This window comes from Cuculus canorus, unplaced genomic scaffold, assembly GCF_017976375.1.
Source record: "Cuculus canorus isolate bCucCan1 unplaced genomic scaffold, bCucCan1.pri scaffold_69_arrow_ctg1, whole genome shotgun sequence".
NCBI lineage: Eukaryota > Metazoa > Chordata > Aves > Cuculiformes > Cuculidae > Cuculus > Cuculus canorus.
Genome location: NW_026527848.1, coordinates 217803 through 242464, shown reverse-complemented (window position 1 = coordinate 242464; position 24662 = coordinate 217803). Strand labels below are relative to the sequence as shown.

General features: G+C 48.1%; 1 protein-coding gene across 1 annotated transcript; it reads right to left on the bottom strand.

The window, feature by feature from the left end:
• On the bottom strand, positions 1-21367 carry LOC128850764 (hydrocephalus-inducing protein homolog). Its single transcript, XM_054055758.1, has 17 exons — positions 21239-21367; positions 20042-20164; positions 19592-19714; positions 19176-19298; positions 18523-18645; positions 18090-18212; positions 17674-17796; positions 17176-17301; positions 15423-15542; positions 13729-13863; positions 12839-13038; positions 11369-11493; positions 8130-8331; positions 6352-6532; positions 3934-4033; positions 2519-2637; positions 1-240 (listed from the first exon to the last, which is right to left on the bottom strand). Exons 1-17 carry the CDS (start codon positions 21365-21367, stop codon positions 1-3), a joined length of 2415 nt encoding a protein of 804 aa, XP_053911733.1.
• Between the last annotated feature and the right edge of the window lie 3295 nt (positions 21368-24662).

The window sequence follows — 24662 nt, the reverse complement described above, 5'->3', positions numbered from 1 at the left end:
CTATATCCCTCCTGACCTGATAGTCAAAGTCACAAACTCAGGGGATCCCTTCATCCTGAACTTGAATGCTTTCTTGAACTTCCCCAGGATGTTGGAACTGAAGGAGATCTTGATGACTTGGAGTCCATCTGGTGAAATGGTGCCCTCCCGGGGCACAAAGGTGAAGCAGGAGGCCAGAGCTGTAGTTGGATGCACCAAGATGAAGGAAGCATCAACGGCTCCTTTGTTAAACAGGATCACCTACAAGAAAACGAAAACAGAGATACATTAAACTTTCCTTTCTACAGAAGTATGCCTTGTGTTTAATTAAACACTCAACATCTGCAAAAGGCAGAAGAGGCTGAGTGCTGCTGCTTGGCTGAAGCCAAGGAAGATATAAACAGGACGAGTTCTGCCTTTAGTCACTCTGGGTTTATTGAGATCTCATCTGGAGTACTTGAGATCTCATCTGGAGTATTGTGTCCAGTTCTGGAATCCTCGACATAAGAGGGATATAGAGTTGTTGGAACGGGCCTGGAGGAGGGCTACAAAGATGATCAGAGGGCTGGAGCACCTCCCATACAAGGACAGGCTGAGGGAGTTGAGCTTGTTCAGCCTGGAGAAGAGAAGGCTCTGAGGTGATCTTATAGCAACCTTCCAGTACCTGAAGGGGCTACAAGAAAGCTGGAGAGGGACTGTTCACAAAGGCTTGTGGAGATAGGACGAGGTGGAATGGGTATAAACTGGAGAGGGGCAGATTTAGGCTAGACATTAGAAAGAATTTCTTCACCATGAGAGTGGTAAGGCACTGGAACAGGTTGCCAGGGAAACTGTGGGTGCCCCATTCCTGAAGGTGTTCAGGGCCAGGTTGGATGGGGCCTTGGGCAGCCTGATCCAGTGGGATGTCCCTGCCCATGGCTGGAGGTGGGAACTAGATGATCTTTAAGTTCCCTTCCAACCCAAATTATTCTATGATTCTGTGATTCTATGATTCCACTGACATGGAGCAGTCAGTCCACTTCAACTTGCAGTGCAGAGGACATGCTCAGCATCACTCTGTCAATGCAGCCCTGCACCTAAGAGCCCTGAAGGCCGGCTGCAGCCTCGTGTGTGGTGCATCCTCAGTGGCTTCAGCTCCAGGTGAGTCTCATCCTGCCAAGGGCAGAACTAGTTCAGCTTCCACTGCAGCCAGCAAGTTCACTGCCTGTAGCAGACACCTCAGGGCCACACTATAATCAACCTCAGGAGCACTCCCCAGCTCTGCTACAGGATATAATTCAGGTTTCTTTTACTTTTCCTTCAATGTGACAGTTTGTCAGTCTTTGCTCAGACACATCAGCAAAGGAGGAGTGGGAGATGCAGAGCAGCTCCACCTACTCCAAAGAATTTCTCTTCCCTAAATAGGCACAGTCACCACAAATGTATTTGCCATTATGAGAATAAACTGCAAATTCAGAACCAAGCCTATTTTGTTAAATAGCTGGGAATCAGCTGCCTTGAGCCAATGACACAGTCCCACAGTGTTCATTTAGATTCACCTCTTTCATGCCAGGCAAGGAACGCCCACATCTGCCTGCACACTATCATCAACAAATCCACCCAGAGCAGAGCTGGGACATTGCTCAATGCTGCAGACGGAAACCCTGCCGTTTCCATGGGCTGATCTCTCTACTTTGGATTTCTGTTCCCTAACTTTTGTCCTAGCAAAACCTGTCAGAAAAGCTGAGACAGATGCAGAGAGATGTTCCTGATTTTTTAATCTTGCAGCTGCTGTTGAAAATATTCCCATACTCCAGGTCTGCAAAGGTGACTTGAAAACTGCTCTCTTCTCTCATCTGTTTTACACCTTAGTTCTAAATTGTACTCTGGGGCGTACACCGAGCTGAAGTTTACCTCTAGTCTTGCTGCTTAGTGCAGCACTAAGAGCATTACCTACTTACTCACATTTTCTCAAGTAATAAAACTAATAAATTGGTAGAGAGAGAATCAATAAAGTAGCAGCATTAAAAATGCAGAGTACAATGCTTTGGTAAGAAAACACCTTAATGTGTCCTTCCCTGCCACAGTCAAGCTTTTGAAATGATGTACTGCCTCATTTTCTACCTCTTTCAGTTCCTCTTTCTTGTTTATTTTTGCAGAAGACTTGAGAGTGGAGGGGTGTGTGCAAATATGCAGAGTTTCTTTGCCTCTTTCCAGAAATGCTTTTCTCGCTTTAAAGCCTGAGTTGTACCAAGGCTGAAGTGGCTCTTGGACCCAGTGTTGCTTTTGTATGTCAAGGGATTTCTTTTGCATGAAGCCTCCCAGCTAATCTCAAAGGGAGGCTGCCCAGAGGCAGGGATTAGGTCTTCATGAACAATACACTCACATTTCAGACCACATCAAACAGCATCTACATTCTCTGAATGCCCCAGATTTTATTATTATGTCACTATTCCCTGCTAACAACTACTTGAGTTGCCAGAAATCCTGCAGGTCCATGAGGCCGGCCCAGGGAGCCATCAGTATCCCCCCTGACCCCTGTAAACCCCTAACTGCTCACCTCATAGATGTTGGTTGATCCAACAAAAACCTTCCCAATGTCCAGCTGCTCAAAGCTTAAACGGAGCTGGGGTTCTATGCCTTCTCCTTCAATGCACAAGGGCAGCCTGGTTTCACGGCCTGGGGAGAGATTTGTTTCAGTACAATAATTCCTTCTGTTATCCTGGATTTTTTCTTGCTAAACACACATAATTTACCCAGTTCTGTTTCTTGTAACTACGAGACCAGCTCAAGGCTTGCCCACAAGTAGTTTTCCTGTTTCTCTGCAACAAAAAAGCTCTCCCATCACAATCCCTGGAGATACCCGCAGCAAAGTGAAGGGCATCCCCATCACCAGCATAAGAATCTCAGAGCCAGGAGCACAGCACTGAGCGAGGAATTCCCTGGGAGCAACCTTTTATATCAATCCTCTCCTCACACAGCTCCAATAACTGCAGCTGAGGAGCAGGAAGACAGTTTGTTAACACAAGATCTATGTAATTAGTGCAGGGAGCATTTGCCCAGTAAATCCTGTGCAATTACTGTATACTTAAAAATCTGTTTCATCACATTTGTATCTGTTAGCTCGGAGCAATAAGAGCATATTGTTTTCCATATGCACCATGAAGTAGAAAGTAGAAAGGCCATGAAAGGAAAGAGGTTGCAGCAAGGCAGAAAAAATGGGGCTGAAGCAACCAAGAAAAGGAAAATCAACATAGAAAGGGAGATTACTGTAAGAATAGAGAAGAATTACTGTCAGAATGAGAAGAACAGCAAAGCTGGTTAAAGGGCTGGAGAACAAGTCTTGTGAGGAGCAGCTGAGCAACCTGGGGCTGCTTAGCCTGGAGGAGAGGAGGCTGAGGGGAGACCTCATTGCTCTCTCTAGCTCCTGGAAAGGAAGTTGTGGTGAAGTGGACTTAGGGCTACAAGCTGACAACTCCCATGCAGAGAGCAAAGCACATGCTGGCCGAAGGATGTCCTTTCACAGATACCCTCTGCTCACACCTAAGGTCTGGCAGCGTCAGGACAGTGGGAGGTGATCTGGGCTCTGGGACTACAGTGGCGTCCCACTGCCTCAGGAGTCTGGTGATGTATCCACATAATAAAGACTCGTCTTGGAGGAAAATGGCCTACTGGGGCTTAGTGCTTGTCCATTAAAGCTGTTCTCTGTAGTTCTTTGGCCTTCATAGACACCTAACAGCAGAGGAAACGCTGACAACCCCATGCTTTGATTGTGCTGGGATCAGTGATCCAAGCTTGTAGTCAGGCATCCTGAGGGTTGGTCTTGGACAGGAGGCTACCAGGAAACCACAGGGACAGTGGGCATGAGCCAGGATGGCCACCACTGACCCTTACTAGCAATTACACTAGAGCAGCGTAGGCTGGAAGACCGTGCCTTGCCTTCCCTGTGCCTGACAGGAGATGAAGGAGCCGTACCTGAGACGTCGCAGTAAACCATTTTTTGATAGACTGTGGCTTCTTGAGGTTTAAAGATCACATTAATTTCAATCGAAGAATTTGGCAAGACATCTCCCTCCTAAAACATAAAGCAAATAATTTATCTTCAAACATTACATTTCTTGTTTTCGGCCCCAGCCCTGGAGCCTTTATTCAGAGCATCAGTGCACAGCAAGGAGACAGTAACACTTGACAACAAATTTTATAAGAGAGTTTGGAAGCAGCTGCAAAATTCTAAGTCCCCTGCCTTTACTGGCACCTGGTAGAGGCATTTGGTCAAATTTGGGCTACAGTGAAGGAACCAAACTGGCTCACACTCCAGTGAATCAAGCAGGATTTCTTCAGAGTCACCAACCAGTCTAAGGAACCTTTCTCCTCCAAACCTTCCACTGTATCCCTGTGTCACCATGGCTACATGAACACTTTAACTCAGATCGGAAAACATTTGACAAATCTAATAGATTTTTCCATTCTTTACAATGATGCTGCCTCTTACACCCTTCCCTTGCACATGTACCTAAGTACATAATGCACTCCAGTGAGCCAAGGTTCTCAGTAGAACAATAGTTCCCAATAGAACAAGGCCTCTTGTCAGGGGATCAATGGAGAACAGACTCCTTCCTGCCAATGGCTGCTTCTGCCCCACGCCATGAGCAGTCAGCCAGCGTGCAGGCTCTTCCAGTTGACAGATGACCTGAGAAAGGAGTTGAGAGTTGGATGCATCCTGTTTTTCTCTGCAAGGTGCACACATTCCTGGTTCCCTAAACACATGCTCAAACAAGAAGAGATGGGATTTGCTTACAGCTCCACATCTCTTTCAACAAAAAATCTCTTTTTCCTCGTCACACTCTTGCTCAGGGTTTTAAGTCTGGGCTGTGATAGCAGTGTGTCTGCAACTGTCTGCTGCTTCCTCACAGTCCTCTCCCTTGGCTTCTCTCTTCTCTCTGAGACACAGTCCCAGCACTGGTGTTGAGTCCCTGAGAGTCTGGCTGTCTTGGAGACAGTCATGGTTTGTAAAGCCTCCAATTGCTTCTTGCAACTGGTTTAAACAAAGGTGACACTTGCATCCCCTCAACCCTTAGCCTTACAAGTGCCTCTTCATGCATTGTTGACATAAACATGTGCACCTCAGACAACTGTAATGCTCCTGTATCAGGAATGAGGAATTTAGGAGACAAAAAGAACAGTTATTTTTCTGTCAGAGATGTGAGGCTTTAACTCTGCTTACTGCTGGGCATCCTCACTGACTTCTCCAGAAGTCTTGAACTAATGGGAGACTCCAGCATAAATATTAAATAACTGCAACTCTTCTCATCAACCTAGCACTTACAGTTCAAAGAACCATCCCCACAAAAATCACAGAGCTGTGACATGGGGAGTTATTGGGCAACAGCTGCAAATAACTCTTTAAGGTAGAGTCTGCTCAGAGTCAACAGAAGAGAGGGAAGAACAGATGGAACAAACTGTTGACAACACAAACAAACCATCACCACCAGAGTAAGAAGAGAAGTCTGAAAGCACAAAGTCACTTGGATTCCCCTCAAAACCTAGAGCAAACACATTTGCCAGATAAAATATATTTCATATTTCTACCCAGGAAGCAACCGGATGAAAATGAAGCCTTATAACATGACAACACGCTTGCTTGAGGAAGCAAACTGGCGACATCAGCCTTCAACCTGCACTCAATGTGCTGGATATCAGAGCCTTTGTGTCCCATATAGATGCTGCAGGGACATCACTACCTGGAGTACCAGGACTCAGTGCTGTGGGCATCCAGGGTTCAGGAGCTCGCCTTAACGTACTTCAGGAATTCAAGAGCAGGTTAAGCTACTTGTGGATACATAGTCCAACTGTAACAAAGCAGGAGCCCTGGGACACACTCCTTAACCAGCTTTGACACACCACAGGATGCTCTTAATGCTCAACTGATCAGCTCCAGTGCCCTACAATATTCCTACCACTCTGATAAATCTCATGGTCACATCGTGCTGTTAGCTACACTGGAGTGAAACTGCTGTTGTGCTGACATTGGAGGCTCTCAGCCTTACAGGGTCTACAGGAGAAACCAAGAGGAGAACGAGATCCCCTTCCAAGGGGGAAAAAAAAATCTGCTTCATCTATTTTAAATAAAGAAGAGTTTGGGATTATTCTAGGGTCTACTCCAAGATGAGAAGGGATCTTGCACAGCTCAGACAGCAGGCATTCTTCATCTCAGGCCATAGTATGATAGAATCACCAGTTTTTTCTTGCTTTTTGCAACAAGCTCTCCCAGCCCCTCAAGATAAACCCAGAGTCTTCTTTCTCAGGATATCCAAACAGCTGATGCGGGATCTGCCAATTGACCTCATCAGGGCAGAGGCGGAGAAGAAAGGGAGGTTCTCAGCTATTGCTTACCACTGGGTCAATGGTGAAAACATCATCGGAGAAAAGCATGGGGTCTCTTTGCACTTGTGACATTTTTTCCTTGAAGATGGCAGAGAGAAGAGGAAGGTCTCCTGGGAGAATGGGGTTCTCCGTGCAGTCTAAGAGAAAATAATCCATGTTCTCGTTGTGCCTCTGCAGCTTGTGACACAGCCTGAAGCCACGGGGAGAGACAAACCACGCGGATCATTTAATAAGCAACATCTTTGCAGACACTGTTGTGTAAGGACAGGGGCAGCAACGCACTAAGGGAAGAAGAGCAGCAGCTCAGCAAGGGGCTAACCCTGAGCCACGGGGTCCCAAATGGATCTGATTGCCATGTGCTGTGCGCTGGCATGGCAGGCAGTCTTACTCCACGCTTACAAGCTAAGAAGAGGTTTTATGAAAGCCAGTAGCCCTCAAGAGAGCAACCTGGCTCAAAGCCACCACCACAGCTGATGGAAAATCCAACAACAACCCCAACTGGCTTTTCCTACCATAGAGCTCCTTGGAGGAGGCAGATGAAGACCAAGGAGCACCCACTGCAGTGCTCCCTGGGAAGGGGAGAAAGAGCTGCACTTCTGCTGGAGGTTACCAGCATCACACTTTTTTATCTTCCCTTTTGGACCTGCAGGGATAAGTCAGCTCTACACTGTATCTTTCCTATACTGCCTTCCACCAGAGCACATGAAAAGCAGATGAATGAATTCAGGCATGGCATTACCTCAGTGAAATGAGTGGGGTTATATGCAGAAAAAGAGAGGCCCTGAGAAAGGAAGGAGCATCACCTCTGCATCCAAGCCCTTAAGTCTAGCCTTGAACCATCTTTTCTTTTTCCTTTTTGGCCTTCTCTGGAGAGCTTTGACACAGCTGATCTCTCCTACACTTGGCAGTTGTAGCAGAAATCATTCCAGTATTTGAAGATCACAACCAAGAGAAGGGAAGGGAACACCAGTGAAGCTGCTTCTGAGCTGGCACATTGCTGTCCTCCCTTCACACTACGGTCCCGTGGCCATAAAGAACCAGCAGGGTACAAGTCTAGGGGGTGAGTGGAAGGCTCCAAGTGCAACAGATGGAGGCACTGCAGTATAAACAGTATAGCGATCAACACCCAGCTAAATTCAAATGCAGATAGAAAGGAACTCCAGTCATGGACATTCCCTGTCCTGTGCTGTCCTACCTTCCCCACAGAACCCTCAACTCCAAACTCTCTCCAGGTTCTAAGGAACACCTTATTCTGCTGGAAACCAGGACAGTGGAAGTCAATTCAACATCCTACAGCAGGATGGCTTCTGCTTTCTGGGCCACAGGACTCCACCCTGCACCCTGCTGGGGAAGCAGTTGCTGCGTTATCAAAACCAGAGCAGAAGCAACTGCAGTGACTGCCACAATGGCTCGGTTCCCTGCAGCTGTATTAAGGCTCAGGTAACAACTGCTGATATTTTCTCAGCTTCATGGACCCCCTGTAGTCCTGGATCTCTGGACCTCAGTTGCCTGTGCTCCCACAAAACATGAATTTGCAAAACAACACTGCAATCAAACTTTCTTCCCCAAAACATCATCCTCAGCTGGAGCATGGGTTGAACTGGAATGGAAAGCGTTGAGCTCCACTACCCTGGAGCTCAGTGACATCCCCTGACACTGCAGATAGTGTCCTAAATCATACTTGTCCTAAATCAATCCACATCACTGACACCCCTTGAGCCATAACCTTTGACAAAGGTTTTACCCTTGAGCAGAGTATCTTACTGAAATGAGTCTCTCAAACAAACCTCAGCTTCTCCTGATCTTCCTTTCCCTGAGAAGCAAAAGACTTCCACTGGAAGTGGGCTGTGATTTCACTCTGATTACGGAGGACCACAGTGCTGCGGTTTGACAGAGTAAGGTAAGTCTTCTCAATTTTCAAGGAGCTCCTCTCCAGCCCGATGTTGACATCTACAGCCACTCCATAAAGGCTTGTGTGGATAGCTTCACCTGGAACAAAGCACGGGAGAACCTTTTCTCACCTCACTTGCTGATACTAGAAGAGACCAAGCCACCAGTAGCAGAAGGAAGCGTTATGGCTCTTTGCAGTATTAACTGTTCCACAGACCAGTATAATTATCACATCCTGATGGCTGCGTGTGGACAGCATGAGGATGTCGTGGACTACACCTTAAGCACCCCATTTCTGGGTATGTTTGCAGAGATTTATCCCCAGTGTGACACCAATGACACTGAGATTTTTCAGATGTGCCTAGGTGGCCTTTGGGTTGCCATCAGGTCTCTGGGAATTGTAGATCAAGGTCATTTAGGTGACAGAGGATTACCAGGTCAGTCAAGGCTTGCCCAGGGTCTCCTGCAGGCCTGCCACTGTTGGAGAATGGATGCAGGAATGGTTAAACGAGCAAGGCCATGGATCTATGGAGAAGCTGTGTGAGACTCGTATAACATAGAGGCCGCTTGACATAAGTGGAGATTTACCAGCTGCAATGGGAATGTACCAGAGGAGTGTTAAAACATGCTGATAAGGAAGTAAGTCATGGTCAGGCTGACCCAGAAAGTATGCAGGATGAGCATAACGTAAGGAAGCAGGAATGTATCGTGGGCCCCCAGCTGTAACTGCAAGCAGGAGGGAATAAGATTAAATGAATGCAATAGTAACAAATGATTGTTTTACAAATGCATAACCAAACCAATCAAGTTTAGGGAATGACTAAGTAGAATGTAGTGAAAGATATATAAACCGCAACTGTAATCAATAAAGTCGAAGCTTGCTTTATCACTCATATTGAGTCGTCCGCTTGCTTCCCTCGCCCGTCGCATGCCACCAGTGCTCTGTCTCTCCTGACCCCTTGTTGCTGACAAGCAAAGACATCTAGGGGCACATGGGCAGAAAAGGGAGGTTCAGAGGAACAAGTGAAGTAGCAGCACACAGCGAGATGAGGCACAGAAGGGAATTTAACTGCACTATAAAAGGAGTGACCTCACTTGCTGTGTTTGTGAAGAAGTGTTGAAATGACACTGCTGGGCCATGGCCCATACCAACCTGCCCATTACCATCCTGCAAGCCTGGATCCTGTTGCCCACACCTGCGTGTTGTCTACACTGAGTGCTGCCAAGCTATTGAAAGACCACAGTGAGCACAGCTTTGATTCCCACCTTAGACCCAGCTGAAAGCAGAAAGCCTCTGGTTCTGCACATCAACTCAGAACTGAGTCTTGCTGGAGTACCACCACCATTTCAGCCTCCAGAACAGACTCCCAGAATAGTATCCCTCATTTCCAGAGCTTTCTAGCCTTCATTCTACCCAGCTAAATAACTTCTGGGAGTCATCTGAGATCAAACTTTAGTACCAAAATGACTCCTCCTGATGCAGGTGCTTCCTAGATGCAAACAGCAAGCATCAGACACGCTTTGGGGAAGGCCATCGCCACTCTGACTCCCTAGAAATGGCATTTCAATAAAGTGGTGCTTAAAGCCTCAGAGCTGGCCCCAGCTGACAAATGCAGCAACCCAGTCAAGACGGGGGAGCACCCTCCAGCTACCTCACTGCAAGGCAGCCAGCAGACAGAACTGCTTTTAATAGGCCTCCATGCAACAACACGAGGAGAGAGATGGATACATGCTGGATGGACTCCTTAAGTTCAAAGTCAGACAACTCAGCAGAACCACCCTTGTTCTGGGAAGAGAGAGCCCCTTCTTGGGACAGGGGAGCTAGGGAATGAAACTCAGGTTTTAATGCAAGCCATGAAGATCCTGGCCCTGATAATTCACTCCGTCTTTTAATTCACAAAGTATAAACCACACAGCCCCAAACTCCCTTGTCACTACTAATTTACCCCAGGGAAAGATCTATCCCTCTGCATTCTATCATATAGGTTATCTACATGCATACAAGCGAGGTACTTTCTGCGCTTCTCTTCTCTGAAATTTCATTAGTTCGTTCAAGAAAGAATTATCCAACTACCTGAGCTTCTCAGAGTGGGCATAAACCATTCTCTGGGAATATGTCATCAAATGACAAATATTAAACAAAGCTAAGATAACTCACAAGGCTGTAAAGAGCACCTAGAAGACATAGGAGCCATTTTATACCTTCTACAAATTCGAAACAAGCAAAATGTTCATCACTGGGCTCAAGCATCACAGTGTCACCTAGATTAAGACATCATACTTCCCAGGACTAACGTCTAGGAGCAGGGACAAACCAAACCTTCAGGCAAGAGAAAATGCACAGCAGATGCAATGGAGAAAGTGCCTAATTCTGGGTCACGAGATACCTCTGCTGAACCAAGGAAGCGTTTTAACACGCCATACGTTTTTCTCAGGTTTCCTTTCAAGTGACTCACAAAGCTGACAGCATTTCTGTGGCCTGATCTTGGCTTCTGGAACCCTGCTACAGATTTTATACCTATCTGAAGAGGCAGTGAACACTCCCTGCCAAATCCCAAGAGCCCTCAAGTCTTTCTTGGCTTTTTGAATGCTGATGTTGTGAAGCACAGGCAGAGGGTGACACAGAAAAAGAGTCTGTGGCAAGACAACAGAAAAGCAGTGTTTGGAATGGGGGTGTGTAAGAAAGAGAAGGCATTGGGAAGAGTCTGACAGAGACACACATTCCCCACATTACACTGCAAACATGGCATTATATAGGAAGAAAATTCCTCACATGTGTATGCGCACTGCAATGGAGAATCCATATTCCTCCTTCTGGCACTGAGCAAGTCCCAGAAAAACAGGATTCCAAAACCTCATTCCTGTTTCAGGGGATCTGCATTAACAATCCCCTGATCACCAATCATTTTCACTGCTATTTGAGGCAAAGCTGGGATGGGGAGGTACAACTGGAGAGAGCAGTAAGCCAGCTAGGACAATGTGGAGTGGTGGCAGATGGCTGTCACCTGGGTGCTGGGTGGAGAACACCCTGCTGACACCAGGGTCCCAAGGGATGGACCAGCACACGGTGACACAGGACACACAGGAGGACTCGGCCTTTGCCTCTCATCTGCTCATTTCTGGCACTGAAACTTACCCGTGTCATAGTGAACTACCAGGGAGCCAGAATGATCCCCAGTTTCCAGCGGGTGAAACTCCACCGTTACTTGTGTGGCTTCACCAATTCCAAGGTTCCAAATGGAGGGATTGACAGAGAAAGGGCTGCAACACAAAAAGAGATGCCAAGACTGTTGTGGGGGCTACATTCCTTTTGCAGTCTAGTTCCCTTCAGCTTACTTATGCAAGCCTTGAGAAGAGGAGGCTGAGGGGAAACCTTATTGCTCTCTACAATATTGCCTGCAAGGATCTTGTAGAGAGGTGGGTGCTGGCCTCTTCTCCCAAGTGACAGGGGACAGGACAAGGGGGAATGGCCTCAAGCTGCACCAGGAGAGGTTCAGACTGGATATCAGAATAAAATTTTTCACAGAAAGGGTCATCGGGCACTAGCAGAGGCTGTGCAGGGAGGTGATTGAGTCACCATCCCTGGAGGTATTTAAAAGACGGGTAGATGATGTGCTCAGGGACATGGCTTAGTGGCAAATACAAATGGTTGGACTCAATGATCCAAGACGTCTTTTCCAACCCGGTGATTCTATGATTCTAAGAAGCAATCAAACCACAGTCAGCAGAAGAAAGACACAATGTCCAGAATTGGCAACAGAGCTACTGACTCTCCTTTATGAAGGGATTAATTTCTGGTTGCACTTGTTAAAACAGACACAACAGCTGACACATTCCAAAATGCCTCCTTCACTAGCTCACAGCTTGCCCACTTCTGAACTCAGCATTTGGTTTGCCTGAGCCAAGCTCCCAGAGCTGTCACTGCCACACAGCACCTCAGACAGCCCAAAGGCAGCCAAGTTGCCTTCAACCTAACAGAATCAGTCTTGCTGGATGCTGTTTTGGAGATACGTTATTGCAGTATAAAGCTTTGCTGCAGCTTGCAGAGTTTGGTCATCAGTTGCATCGTGCTTAAAACACTGTAAGGAACTGCAGAACCCACTTCCTGCCCATTGCCACATATGGCAACACAGCAGCTCAGATGCTCTGGTTCCTTTTTGTTACTGTTTACCAAACATATCATAGAATCATAGAATCAAGGCTATAAAACCCCAGTTCCCTCAGCCGCTCCTCATAAGACTTGTTTTCCAGCCCCTTCACCAGCTTCATTGCTCTTCTCTGGACACGCTCCAGAGCCTCAACATCCTTCTTGTGGTGAGGGGTCCAGAAACGAGCACAGTATTCGAGGTGCGGTCTCACCAGTGCCGAGTACAGAGGGAGAATAATCTCCCTGGACCTGATGGTGACCCCATTTCTGATACAAGCCAAGATGCCATTGGCCACCTTGGCCGCCTGGGCCACTGCTGGCTCATGTTCAATCGCTGTCAACCAACACCCCCAGGTCCCTCTCCTCCAGGCAGCTTTCTAGCCACTCGTCCCCTAGTTTGTAACACTGCATATATCATCACACAACAGTGTTTTGCACAAAAGAGATGAGCTCCATTACCTCTGAGTGCTGATGCAGTAGCGGGCCTCCCGATTACCGACATTGCGAACTAGCAGAGTTTTCTGGGTGCTGTACTTGACTGGACAGATGGAGAAGTTCAGCTGGTCAGGGAAATCCAGGATAGCTCGAGCACCTATAGCTCGAATAGGGACATTAAACATTTCCCTTTCTGTGATGCAGGTGAGCTGGTGGAAATAATCCTGCAGGGGAAGAAACAGTCTCATCACTGGGCATTTAGTGGCATCCCCATGGCAGAAGGAAAAATGCTGTTTCTAAGACTCCAGCCACAGCATTCAACAGCACAATGGTACTTTTTACCTTAATAACCTTTCATTCCAGCAACAGGACTTGCACAGGGCTGTTAACTCACAAGAAAGAAACAACCCCGTGGATTTGCTTTCACAGCAACTTGCAGAAACAGACAAGACTAACTCATACTTTGATTCTGAGGCACCAAAACAGAGTCATTTCACGCGGGGGACTACAGCAGTGACAAGAACCTGCTTCAATCCCCATGGCCAACTAATAAAGGCATGACTAGGGACCCAGCTGTGCCACAGCACTGGCTCCTAATACCAGCAACGTGGCAATGTCACGTGGCAGGGGATGCTCAGGTTCATGTTCAAAAGGACTTGGTCACATGGACAGTCAACAGTCAATCCCTGGTGAAATATGAAAAATCTGTTTGTGAAACATCTAATAGCCTCCAGCCCAGGAGAGCAACATCTTTGCCATGGGGAAGGATTTTCCCCCAGTTCTAGATCCAGTCTCACCCCACTGAAACCAGGACAGTTCCTCAAAACCCACACCACAAGCCCGTTCTAAATCCAGCCTTGCAGGTTCATCTTCCACTGAAGGCACTATGAATCTCCTGGGGCACCCACGCTCACCTTGTTCTCCTCAGGGGTGAAAAGGATGTGGAAAGATGTAGTCATGCCAGGTGCTACCTTACGGCACATACCACTGGGGACATCTAGCTTGAAATACAGTGAGCTCTCCATGACAATCTTCAGCCGCTGAGGAACCTACAGGAAAGACATGAAACTATAATTTTGCACTTGTAGAAACATGAGAAGAGACCTGGCCACACCCTGGAAAAATCCTTCCTCGGCCACCCTTCCAGAGCACCTTTCACTCCAGAGGTACGTGTACAGACCACACAAGGGTGGACTTGAATCCCTTCTGTCTGGGCAAACAGCTCTAGGCCAGAACCAGCAGGAAAGCAAGGGAAGCACTATCCGAAGCAGGGAAGACACCAGCAGTATTGAGTTACAACCACATCGTCAACCAACCCAAAGAACTTTCTTGCTTCTGCCTGCACACATCCATGCAGTTACGCCTACAGAAGGGCCCTCCAGAGGGCATTCTCTGAAGGTAGAAGAGTTATTTGTTATCCTGGGGCAAGGAAGAAATTCCCTTCTAACAAACTGGGTGTGAGTGGGGCAGTCAAGCCACTATGCTACAGGGCTATGCGGGAAGAGCAACAAGAGAAGGAGACTGCAGACACTGAGGCCTTACTGGAAGTAGAAGCAAGCTAAAGAAGAGAAAAAGAAGAACAGAATAGAACAGAGAGACAACTCCAGAAACAAGGAGAAGGCTAAGGGAATTTCAAGGGGGCTGCAAAGAAATGAGGGAGAAGTGTAATACTCTGCAGGGAAAGACTGATGCAGAAGATGAGAGCAGTCAACTTACTGAAATCATGGAATGCCAGATGACTCCACTAGGCTCTGCCTATCAATTATGGGATTCAAGGGCACCTTCTGCCTTGAGATACGTGACTAACACTGACTCAGTATGGCTTCATTATTAAAAGCCAGTCTTGGCCCTCCGGAGGCTCTGGCAGCCAGGCAGCTGCCAACACAGGCAAGCTGGATTTCTGGGCATTCCTCCCCACTCCCAGTAATGCATGAGAGCAGATAAGAACTGTACAGCCCTCAAGATTCCCATCAATCCAGGTCTTTCAAGGGGAAAGATGGTGACCAGAGAAGCTCCTTTGGGTAAGAAACCACAAACGCATGGCCAAAATCAGGGGAGAAACCACAGCATGGGAAGATTACAACCACCTTCAAAATAAAGATGGTGATACGTGTTATTCTAGATGCGCTGTGCAGCATGTGGATGGCATCACTCTTCTTTTCCAGCACATGACTTATGAGGAGTGGCTGAGGGAGCTGGGGTTGTTCAGTCTGTAGAAAAGGACACTGAGGGGAGACCTTATCACTCTTTACAATGACATAAAGGGAGGCTGTAGTGAGGTGGGGGTGTGTCTCTTCTCCCTGGTAACTCGGGATAGGATGGGGGGAAATGGCTTTAAGATGCACCAGGGGAGATTTAGGTTGGATATTAAGAGGAATTTCTTTACTGGAAGGGTTGTCAAGCATTGCAATAGGCTGCTCAGGGAGGTAGTTGAGTCATCATCCCTCGAGGTGTTTAAAGATGAATAGACGTCATACCCGGGGACATGGTCTAGTGGTGGACTTAGCAGGGCTGGACTTCTGGTTGGACTTGATGATCTTAAAAGTCTTTTCCAACTGAAACTGTTCTGTGATTCTGTAATATCAAACCTTCACGTCACACCACTTACCTTGTCTACATTCCTCAGAACCAGTGGCATTTCATAGACCTCATGAGGGACATAGCTCTGAAATACAACCTCCGATGGGAGAGGCTGGAACAAGCCTCGGTCCAGGTCAACTGTTGAGAACTGGAGACACAAGACAGACAGCAGTGAAAGGTTCAGCTGCTGGGAGGAAGATTAACGAGCAAGAACCCAAGAATGATCTGTGAAATAGTGTCCCTTGATGAGCACATGCGCCTGGCTCATTCTGGGGAAACAGGAGCCCACCCACCTGGGTTCTGAGCTGATCAACAGTTTCTGGATCACCTTAAGCAGGCCCAAACTAAGAATCTCTTTCGACAGGCATTTCTCTAAGAAGTTTCCTTCTCAAAAACACGGGGCAATGCTTACCTCCAGCTGAGCTCTGTACTTGATGTGGTCACACAGCTCCAGAGCACTTACTGAAAGAGCCACATGCACTCAAGGAGCAAGTGAAACCCAAGAACTTACATGAGACTCTATGGGAGACAATTTTGGGATGAGCTTTACTCCAAGAGTGAGGCACTAAGCCACACATGGCCCGCAATAACTTTTATGGTACAGAGCCTAGAATCAGCACCCCAGGAAGTAAAACACTCATTAGGGAAAGGATAAGTGAGGTCAGTGCTGGTTGGTGATAAGCTTCAGATCTTCACAGCCAGGCTATAAGTAAGAGTGTGCTTGGCATCTCCTTTTACATGAGCTTTAAATAGATGGTTTATTGTATTCTGTGACTGCTGTTTTCTTGAATACCACTGCAGAAGCATGCCTGAAAATATACGCTAACAGCAAATATTGACTGAGGCATTACTCTGAGAAAATTCCTCTCTGCTTTGCCTCTCCACTTCCAGCTGCGCTGTTCCCACCCTGCTCCTCCACAGAGATCCCGGTCATGCTGAAGCCACCAGCTGCAGCACACTGCCAGTTACTTGTGCGCTCGTTTCATGCATTCCCAATCTCCCGTGCAATCTAGAGCAACCCTTAACCCTTTTTTCACAAGTCTCTTTGCTGGCAATTTTCTGCTCAGCAGCCCAGCTCAGTCATCAACCTGTTTGGACCATCAGCTACACTGAGCAGTCACGTGAGAAAAGTAGCTTTAAACATACACCTGAGAAACCATTGATCCGGATAAAGCACATCCACTCCACTCTGCCCAGGGCAATTCCTCTGCGTATCTGGCAGCATCCCGCACGCTGCAAAGCTAATACCTTTCTAAGGGTCCCATAAGTTGTTACAACCCAAAACATTAATGCAATCTGTGTTGTTAAATCTTGAGTGATTACCAGAGCACCCACAGCCTTTAAAGACCAATGCTGCCACCACTGAGGGAGTCGTGACTCCAGGCATTTGATAGTGACTACACCAAAGCACGCAGTGGCTGTTCCAGCTAGAGAACAGAAAATGGCAAGGTCGTGCCTTCGTGTGTACTGACCCAGCCTTCCCCCAGCACCATGCATTAGCCATGGTAGCTAAGACGGGAGCTAACTCCAGCAAGACCCACCAGCTTTACTTTTTTTATATTGGCCTAGGGTAGAGCAGGCCTTCAGCATCTGACCGGTGAAAAACACTTTCCCTCTCCCCTAGCAGATTGCAGAAGGAATCCACTGCCACAAGCAGTTTGAAAGGACAAGGGGACCCAGTCACTGAGGTGTTTGCACGACCTCGAGGCAAGCCTGTCACAAGCACACACCCTCTACAATCACCACACCAAATGGAAAGGGGAGGGGCAGGGAAAGTCTACCTTGTGATGGGATGCTTCACTTATATCGCGAAGCTGGGTAATCCGGGGCAGCTTCAACTCCTGAGAGGTAGCCAGACTCTGCTTCGTGGTTAGAGACTTCTCCTTCATGAAAGCAGAAGGAGTCATCTGAAACAGAAAACATCAGCAAGAGCTCGAGAATTGGTTCAGAAAGGCTTTTCTTGTTGAAGTGCCACTGATGGATAATTTGTCAGAGGCAAATTGTCACATCTAGGATCATCCTGGAATCCTGTAAGTGCTCTGCTGAAATATTTAACAGCAGTACATCAATGATCTAGAGCACAATGCACATGCTCTAACCAAGTGACTCTGTCCCATTAGCTTCTCCTTCACGATCTGATGTGAGACTTTTGGGTATATCTGCTCTTTGGGCATCTCTGCTCTTTGGGCATTGGTTTCCTCCTTAGTTTTGCTGGACAGAGACAGCAGCCTTTACAAATGCCACACCAGAAAACAAGGGGAAAGGCAGGGAAAGGCTACCTTGGGATGAGATGCTTCCCTCGTGTCTCGAAGCTGAGCAATCTGGGGCAGCTTCACCTCTTGAGTGGCAGACAGACTCTGCTTGGTAATGCAGGACTTCTCCTTCATGAAAGCAGGAGCCATCTGAAACACAAAACATCAGCAAGGTTTACAGAAATTGGTTCATAAAGGCTTTTCTTGTTGAAGTGCCACTGACGCTAGGACCATCCTGGAATCTCACAAGTTCTCTGCTGAAATATTTAACAGCAGTAAATCAATGATCTGGAGCACAATGCACATGCTCTAGCCAAGTGGCTCTGTCCCATTAGCTTCTCCTTCACGATCCGATGTGAGACTTTTGGGTATCTCTGCTCTTTGGGCATTGGTTTCCTCCTTAGTTTTGCTGTACAGCAAGGGGAAGGGCAGGGAAAGGTTACCTTGGGATGAGATGCTTCCCTCATGTCTCGAAGCTGAGCAATCTGGGGCAGCTTCAACTCCTGAGTGGCAGACAGACTCTGCTTGGTATTGCGGGACTTCTCCTTCATGAAAGCAGGAGTCATCTGAAACACAAAACATCAGCAAGGTTTACAGAAATTGGATCATAAAGGCTTTTCTTGTTGAAGTGCCACTGACGCTAGGATCATCCTGGAATCTCACAAGTTCTCTGCTGAAATATTTAACAGCAGTACATCAATGATCTAGAGCACAATGCACATGCTCTAACCAAGTGGCTCTGTCCCATTAGCTTCTCCTTCACGATCCGATGTGAGACTTTTGGGTATATCTGCTCTTTGGGCATCTCTGCTCTTTGGGCATTGGTTTCCTCCTTAGTTTTGCTGGACAGCAAGGGGAAGGGCAGGGAAAGGCTACCTTGGGATGAGATGCTTCCCTCATGTCTTGAAACTGAGCAATCTGGGGCAGCTTCAACTCCTGAGTGGCAGCCAGACTCTGCTTGGTAGTGCTGGACTTCTCCTTCATGAAAGCAGGAGTCATCTGAAACACAAAACATCACAGAATCACAGAATCACAGAATCACAAGGTTGGAAAGGACCCATTGGATCATCGAGTCCAACCATTCCTAACACTCCCTAAACCATGTCCCTAAGTACTTCATCCACCCGTTCCTTAAACACCTCCAGGGAAGGTGACTCGACCACCTCCCTGGGCAGCTGTTCCAGTACCCAATGACTCTTACTGTGAAGAATTTTTTTCTGATATCCAACCTGAACCTCCCCTGACGGAGCTTCAGCAAGAGTTACAGAAATTGGTTCATAAAGGCTTTTCTTGTTGAAGTGCCACTGATGCTAGGACCATCCTGGAATCTCACAAGTTCTCTGCTGAAATATTTAACAGCAGTAAATCAATGATCTGGAGCACAATGCACATGCTCTAGCCAAGTGGCGCTGTCCCATTAGCTTCTCCTTCACGATCCGATGTGAGACTTTTGGGTATCTCTGCTCTTTGGGCATTGGTTTCCTCCTTAGTTTTGCTGTACAGCAAGGGGAAGGGCAGGGAAAGGCTACCTTGGGATGAGATGCTTCCCTCATGTCTCGAAGCTGAGCAATCTGGGGCAGCTTCAACTCCTGAGTGGCAGACAGACTCTGCTTGGTAGTGCTGGACTTCTCCTTCATGAAAGCAGGAGTCATCTGAAACACAAAACATCAGCAAGGTTTACAGAAATTGGTTCATAAAGGCTTTTCTTGTTGAAGTGCCACTGACGCTAGGATCATCCTGGAATCTCACAAGTTCTCTGCTGAAATATTTAACAGCAGTACATCAATGATCTAGAGCACAATGCACATGCTCTAGCCAAGTGGCTCTGTCCCATTAGCTTCTCCTTCACGATCCGATGTGATACTTTTGGGTATCTCTGCTCTTTGGGCATTGGTTTCCTCCTTAGTTTTGCTGTACAGCAAGGGGAAGGGCAGGGAAAGGCTACCTTGGGATGAGATGCTTCCCTCATGTCTCGAAGCTGAGCAATCTGGGGCAGCTTCAACTCCTGAGTGGCAGACAGACTCTGCTTGGTAATGCGGGACTTCTCCTTCATGAAAGCAGGAGTCATCTGAAACACAAAACATCAGCAAGGTTTACAGAAATTGGATCATAAAGGCTTTTCTTGTTGAAGTGCCACTGACGCTAGGATCATCCTGGAATCTCACAAGTTCTCTGCTGAAATATTTAACAGCAGTACATCAATGATCTAGAGCACAATGCACATGCTCTAGCCAAGTGGCTCTGTCTCATTAGCTTCTCCTTCACGATCCGATGTGAGACTTTTGGGTATCTCTGCTCTTTGGGCATTGGTTTCCTCCTTAGTTTTGCTGGACTGAGTCCGCAGCCTCTACAAGTCCCACACTAGAGAGTAAGGGGAAGGGCAGGGAAAGGCTACCTTGGGATGAGATGCTTCCCTCATGTCTCGAAGCTGAGCAATCTGAGGCAGCTTAACCTCCTGAGTGGCAGACAGACTCTGCTTGGTAGTGCTGGACTTCTCCTTCATGAAAGCAGGAGTCATCTGAAACACAAAGCATCAGCAAGAGTTACAGAAATGGTTCATAAAGGCTTTTCTTGTTGAAGTGCCACTGACGCTAGGATCATCCTGGAATCTCACAAGTTCTCTGCTGAAATATTTAACAGCAGTACATCAATGATGCAGAGCACAATGCACATGCTCTAACCAAGTGGCTGTGTCCCATTATCATCTCCTTCACGATCTGATGTGATACTTTTGGGTATTTCTGCCACTTGGACACTTGTTTCCTCCTTAGTTTTGCTGGACTGAGTCAGTGACCTTTGGAGAGAGTGGGGAGGAGCCATCAGATCTCCCCAAACTCAATCCTTGTACAATGCTCACATCCAACATGCATGTGGAGATGTCACTACTGAGTAAGTTAGAGGAATGCAGGAAAGCAGCCTTTTGCCAGGACTTCTGTGGAAAGGAATTGGTCCAAGATTTCGCTCTTTTTGATTAGCACTTGTATTCTCTCTGTTCTGGCCTCATTGATCCCTCTACAGAGATATCTTGTTGACAGAGCCTCAGCACTAGCCAAGTGAACTCCAGTCAGTAAAGGGGACAACTGGGGATGGGTAAGAGGAATTGCCCTGACTCCATTACTGTTTGCAGGGCTGGATCTGTGCTCCACACAGGAGATGAGGTATAATAACCATTTTGGAACTCATTCCATCTGGAACCAGCTGAGTCTCCAAGTCTTCAGGCAGAGCTGGAGCCACCCACCAAACGCCCAGCTCATGGAAGGCCAGTTTGGCTAGAGCAGTGCTGGTGAGTTGGCTGGCAGGACAGGAGACATCACTGCCCACCCACAGAGGATGGAAAGAAGCACATGCTCATGCTCCAGCATTCCCAAAGCAATGCCCAGGACATTCGTTTCACTCTGCTTCAGTGGCACATTTAGGCAAGATCCTGGATTTGCCTTGAAGCAGCACACAGCCTAAACCCCACGTCACCATGAGAGCCACCTCTGACAGAAGCACAGCAGCACAGAAATAGTAGCCAGCATGCAGCTTCCCAGTGCTTCTAGACAACAGGAAGGGTGGCAGAGGAGGAACACAGCCTGAACACGGCTCCTACCTGGCCACAGGAGGTAGTGACAGTTACAGGCTTCTCTGCCTTTCTGACCAGCTTCCGATCACGAGGTGCTGCCACTTTGTTCTGGAATCCATCAGCCCCCATGCGCTGACAGATCTCACGAGTGGCCATGTCTCAGTCACCTGGAAAGAGTAATAACGGGACTTTGAAAATCCAGAATCCCATTCATGGCAGATTGGATACCCCTGTGTCTCCAGGCTTTGGCATCCTCCCTGTGTGAACAGGAGGCCTCCCCATCCTGTTTCATGAGCAGACCATGTTAAAGCTGCAGAGTTAAGATTCATAGAAGTAAAATCCTGAGTTATTTCCCCCCCTTCAGCCAAGCAGCAAGGTAACCTGTGACAAGCAATCTGTGTGCTCCTGAAGCAGTCTGAGCTCTATATGTTTCCAGTCTGCAAGGGGCACAGGAGGACACAACGGACACACACAAAGCAGCTCCACCACCAGTGGGCTACTGCCTTGGTTCCTGAGGCAACGGGGCTCCTCAGCCTGCCCCAACTCACCCGGCACAGTGAGGTCACAGAGAGGGAGGCGGGGCTGTGGAGTGCAGTGGCAGAAACAGAGGGGTGCTCACTGCCCACCAGGTCCCCGCAGAGGAGCCTGCCTGTGGCGCCCCCTGCTCCAGTGCAGTGCTCAGGGGAGGGGAGGGGAGGGAGAGCCCAAACACATCGTGAGAGCCCGGGCCTCCCAGACTGCCGCAAATGCCCACACAGCTCCAGCAGGGAGCTCCCAACCACCCACTGCAAAGTGTGAAATAACTCTGTCCAAGAAGATGACATCTGTTCATCTTCCCCACAGCTCCCTTACGTGAGAATCGCTCACGAGTCAAATAGGTAAACTGAGGCACGTGTGAAGCAACATTATTTATGTATTTATTTGTGACTGCAATCGCAGGAGTAGCTCCTTTTGGCAAGTAGGAAAGTTCTCAACCTTTGTCAAAAACCAAAGAAGTTTATAGACCATTTCTTTTCAGGGCAAGACCACCCTCCCCCCAAATTTATAGCCTATCAGAAAGCTATTACAAGGCAGTCACTAGGCTATTTTTAATATATTAGATTTCTTTACCCAATCTGTTGTTTATAAGTTCTTACATTCCTAAGCATACCTTGTACTGTACCAGAAAGGTACCAGGAGATAACATTTCTCATCTCCAAAATACTTGTTCAGCCATTTCTTGGTGAAAAACACCTTACGCAATCATATTTTCCAGGAATGTTACAAGTCTTCTTGGACTTCAGTAAAACCTTTGACAGAGTTTCTCACAGCATTCTGCTGCAGAAACTGTCAGCCTCTGGCCTGGATGGGCGCACACTCTCCTGGGTTGAAAACTGGTTGGATGGCCGACCCAGAGAGTGGTGGTCAATGGAGTTAACTCCAGCTGGAGGCCAGTCACAAGTGGAGTTCCTCAGGGCTCAGTACTGGGTCCAGCTCTGTTCAATGTCTTTATCAACGACCTGGATGAAGGCATTGAGTGCACCCTTAGCAAGTTTGCAGATGACACTAAGCTGGGAGGAAGCGTGGATCTGATGGAGGGTAAAGAGGTTCTGCAAAGGGTCTGGAACAGGCTGGACCGCTGGGCCAAGGCCAATGGCATGAGGTTTAACAAGGCCAAATGCCGGCTCTGGAGCGTTTCCAGAGAAGATCAACAAAGCTGGTGAGGGGGCTGGAGAACGAGTCTTATGAGGAGCGGCTGAGAGAGCTGGGGTTGTTTAGCCTGGAGAAGAAGAGGCTGAGGGGAGACCTTATTGCTCTCTACAACTACCTAAAAGGAGGTTGTGGAGAGGAGGGAGCTGGCCTTTTCTCCAAAGTGACAGGGTACAGGACAAGGGGGAATGGCCTCAAGCTCCACCAGGGGAGGTTCAGGCTTGACATCAGGATAAAATTTTTCACAGAAAAGTTCATTGGGTACTGGCACAGGCTGCCCATGGAGGTGGTTGAGTCACCTTCCCTGGAGGTGGTTAAGGGACAGGTGGACGAGGTGTTGAGGGGCATGGTTTAGGGAGTGTTGGACTTGGTTGGATGGATGGTTGGACTTGATGACCCAGTGGGTCCCTTCCAACCCGGTGAGTCTATGATTCTATGATTCTAAGTTCAAATAAGTAAGGCCCTTCATCTTAATGTTAAAACTTCTGTTTTGTTGAAAACACGAGTAGCTGGACTCTCACACTTGCCATCTGTCCCAAGGCCTTGAAGTCTCTTTTGGCCTGTGCATTGCAGCTCCATAAGATCCCACATGGAAGAGCAGGAATGGACAATAGTGCAGGGCTGTAGCAGGCTAGGAAAATAACCTGGGACCCAGGGAGGCAGCAGACTTCCATAAGGGAAGTCTGTCTGGCATATCAGACCCTCTATTCCTCTCAGAATGGAGTACTCTACAACTATAACCTGTCTTTTCTTCCCCATGGAGATGGCCATAATATGGGGGTAGGGCCTGTCTAATCGTGGCAACACCTCTGGGGTAGATGGCCTGTTACCCACGTCTGTTGCCTGGCCTTCCACCTCCAGGGCCTCACAGCTGCTGTGCAGAGGAAGCCGGGAAAGCGAGGTGGGCGAGGCCGGGCTTTTCCTGCCACCCGGAGTGTGGACTTGCCCCAACTCACTCCTCAGTGATGGGGAGGATCCTCTTCATCCTGGCTTTGTGTTGGGGGCTGCTCCTCTTTATGTCCTGGGGAGGGCAGAGCAGGGCTCCACGGCCCTTCTCTCTCGCAGTCTCCCTGGTTCTCCTGAAACTTTCTACTTCCTAAGGTCACTCTGCCACCGGCAGCTCATCCTGTTATCATCGCTCTCCAGGCTGCTCTGTCCGCTGCTGTCAGTTCCAGGGACACACTCTGGCGTTCCCTGCAGCCTGGGACCTGGGTGGCTGCATGCTTTCCTGGGAGCTTGCTCTGGGTGGCTGCACTCACTGTGGTGAGTGCAGAGGATGCAGCTCTCCGCCGGGTGGGCACCCCAGCTCAGCTCCTTCCGAGAGGGCGACGATTCCCCCTGGACTCCCTTCCTGGCTGTGCAGTGAGGCCACCCCCCCTGCACCTCCTCACATGGCTGCGCCAACGGCCATGTCATGCCAGAGCTCCTGGTTCCCTTGCCACTGCACTGGCGCTTCCCTGCTTCATTCCTGTCAAATTGCATCCAATAGATTTTCTAAACAATGGTTTCTGTGGGGTCTGTTCTTCCTCAGGTGCAAGTTTTTAGCAGCTGGTGACCCTGCATCACTTTCATCTTCTGCACTGTGACAGAAATGACCTCGAAGATCAGAAATGTCTCAAGATAAACTCCCAAAGAACTCAAAACGCTTGCCTGCTTCCAAGAAAGATTCGCCCAGGATTTGCTACCCAGCAGCCTTTGCTGTGGGTCTGTCACTGGTGCTGTCACTAAAACAGCTCAGAGAGGCCAGGGAGAAAGCCATGCA

Excerpts from the sequence above, each read along its gene's own strand:
- LOC128850764 (XM_054055758.1), bottom strand. The coding sequence starts at position 21,367 with ATGGCCACTCGTGAGATCTGTCAGCGCATGGGGGCTGATGGATTCCAG. Across the intron at positions 15,543-17,175 it reads GTGAAGCATCCCATCACAAG|TTCTCAACAGTTGACCTGGA; the intron begins GTAGACTTTCCC and ends TTGTGTCTCCAG. Across the intron at positions 8,332-11,368 it reads GGTAGTTCACTATGACACGG|GTGAAGCTATCCACACAAGC; the intron begins GTAAGTTTCAGT and ends GCTTTGTTCCAG.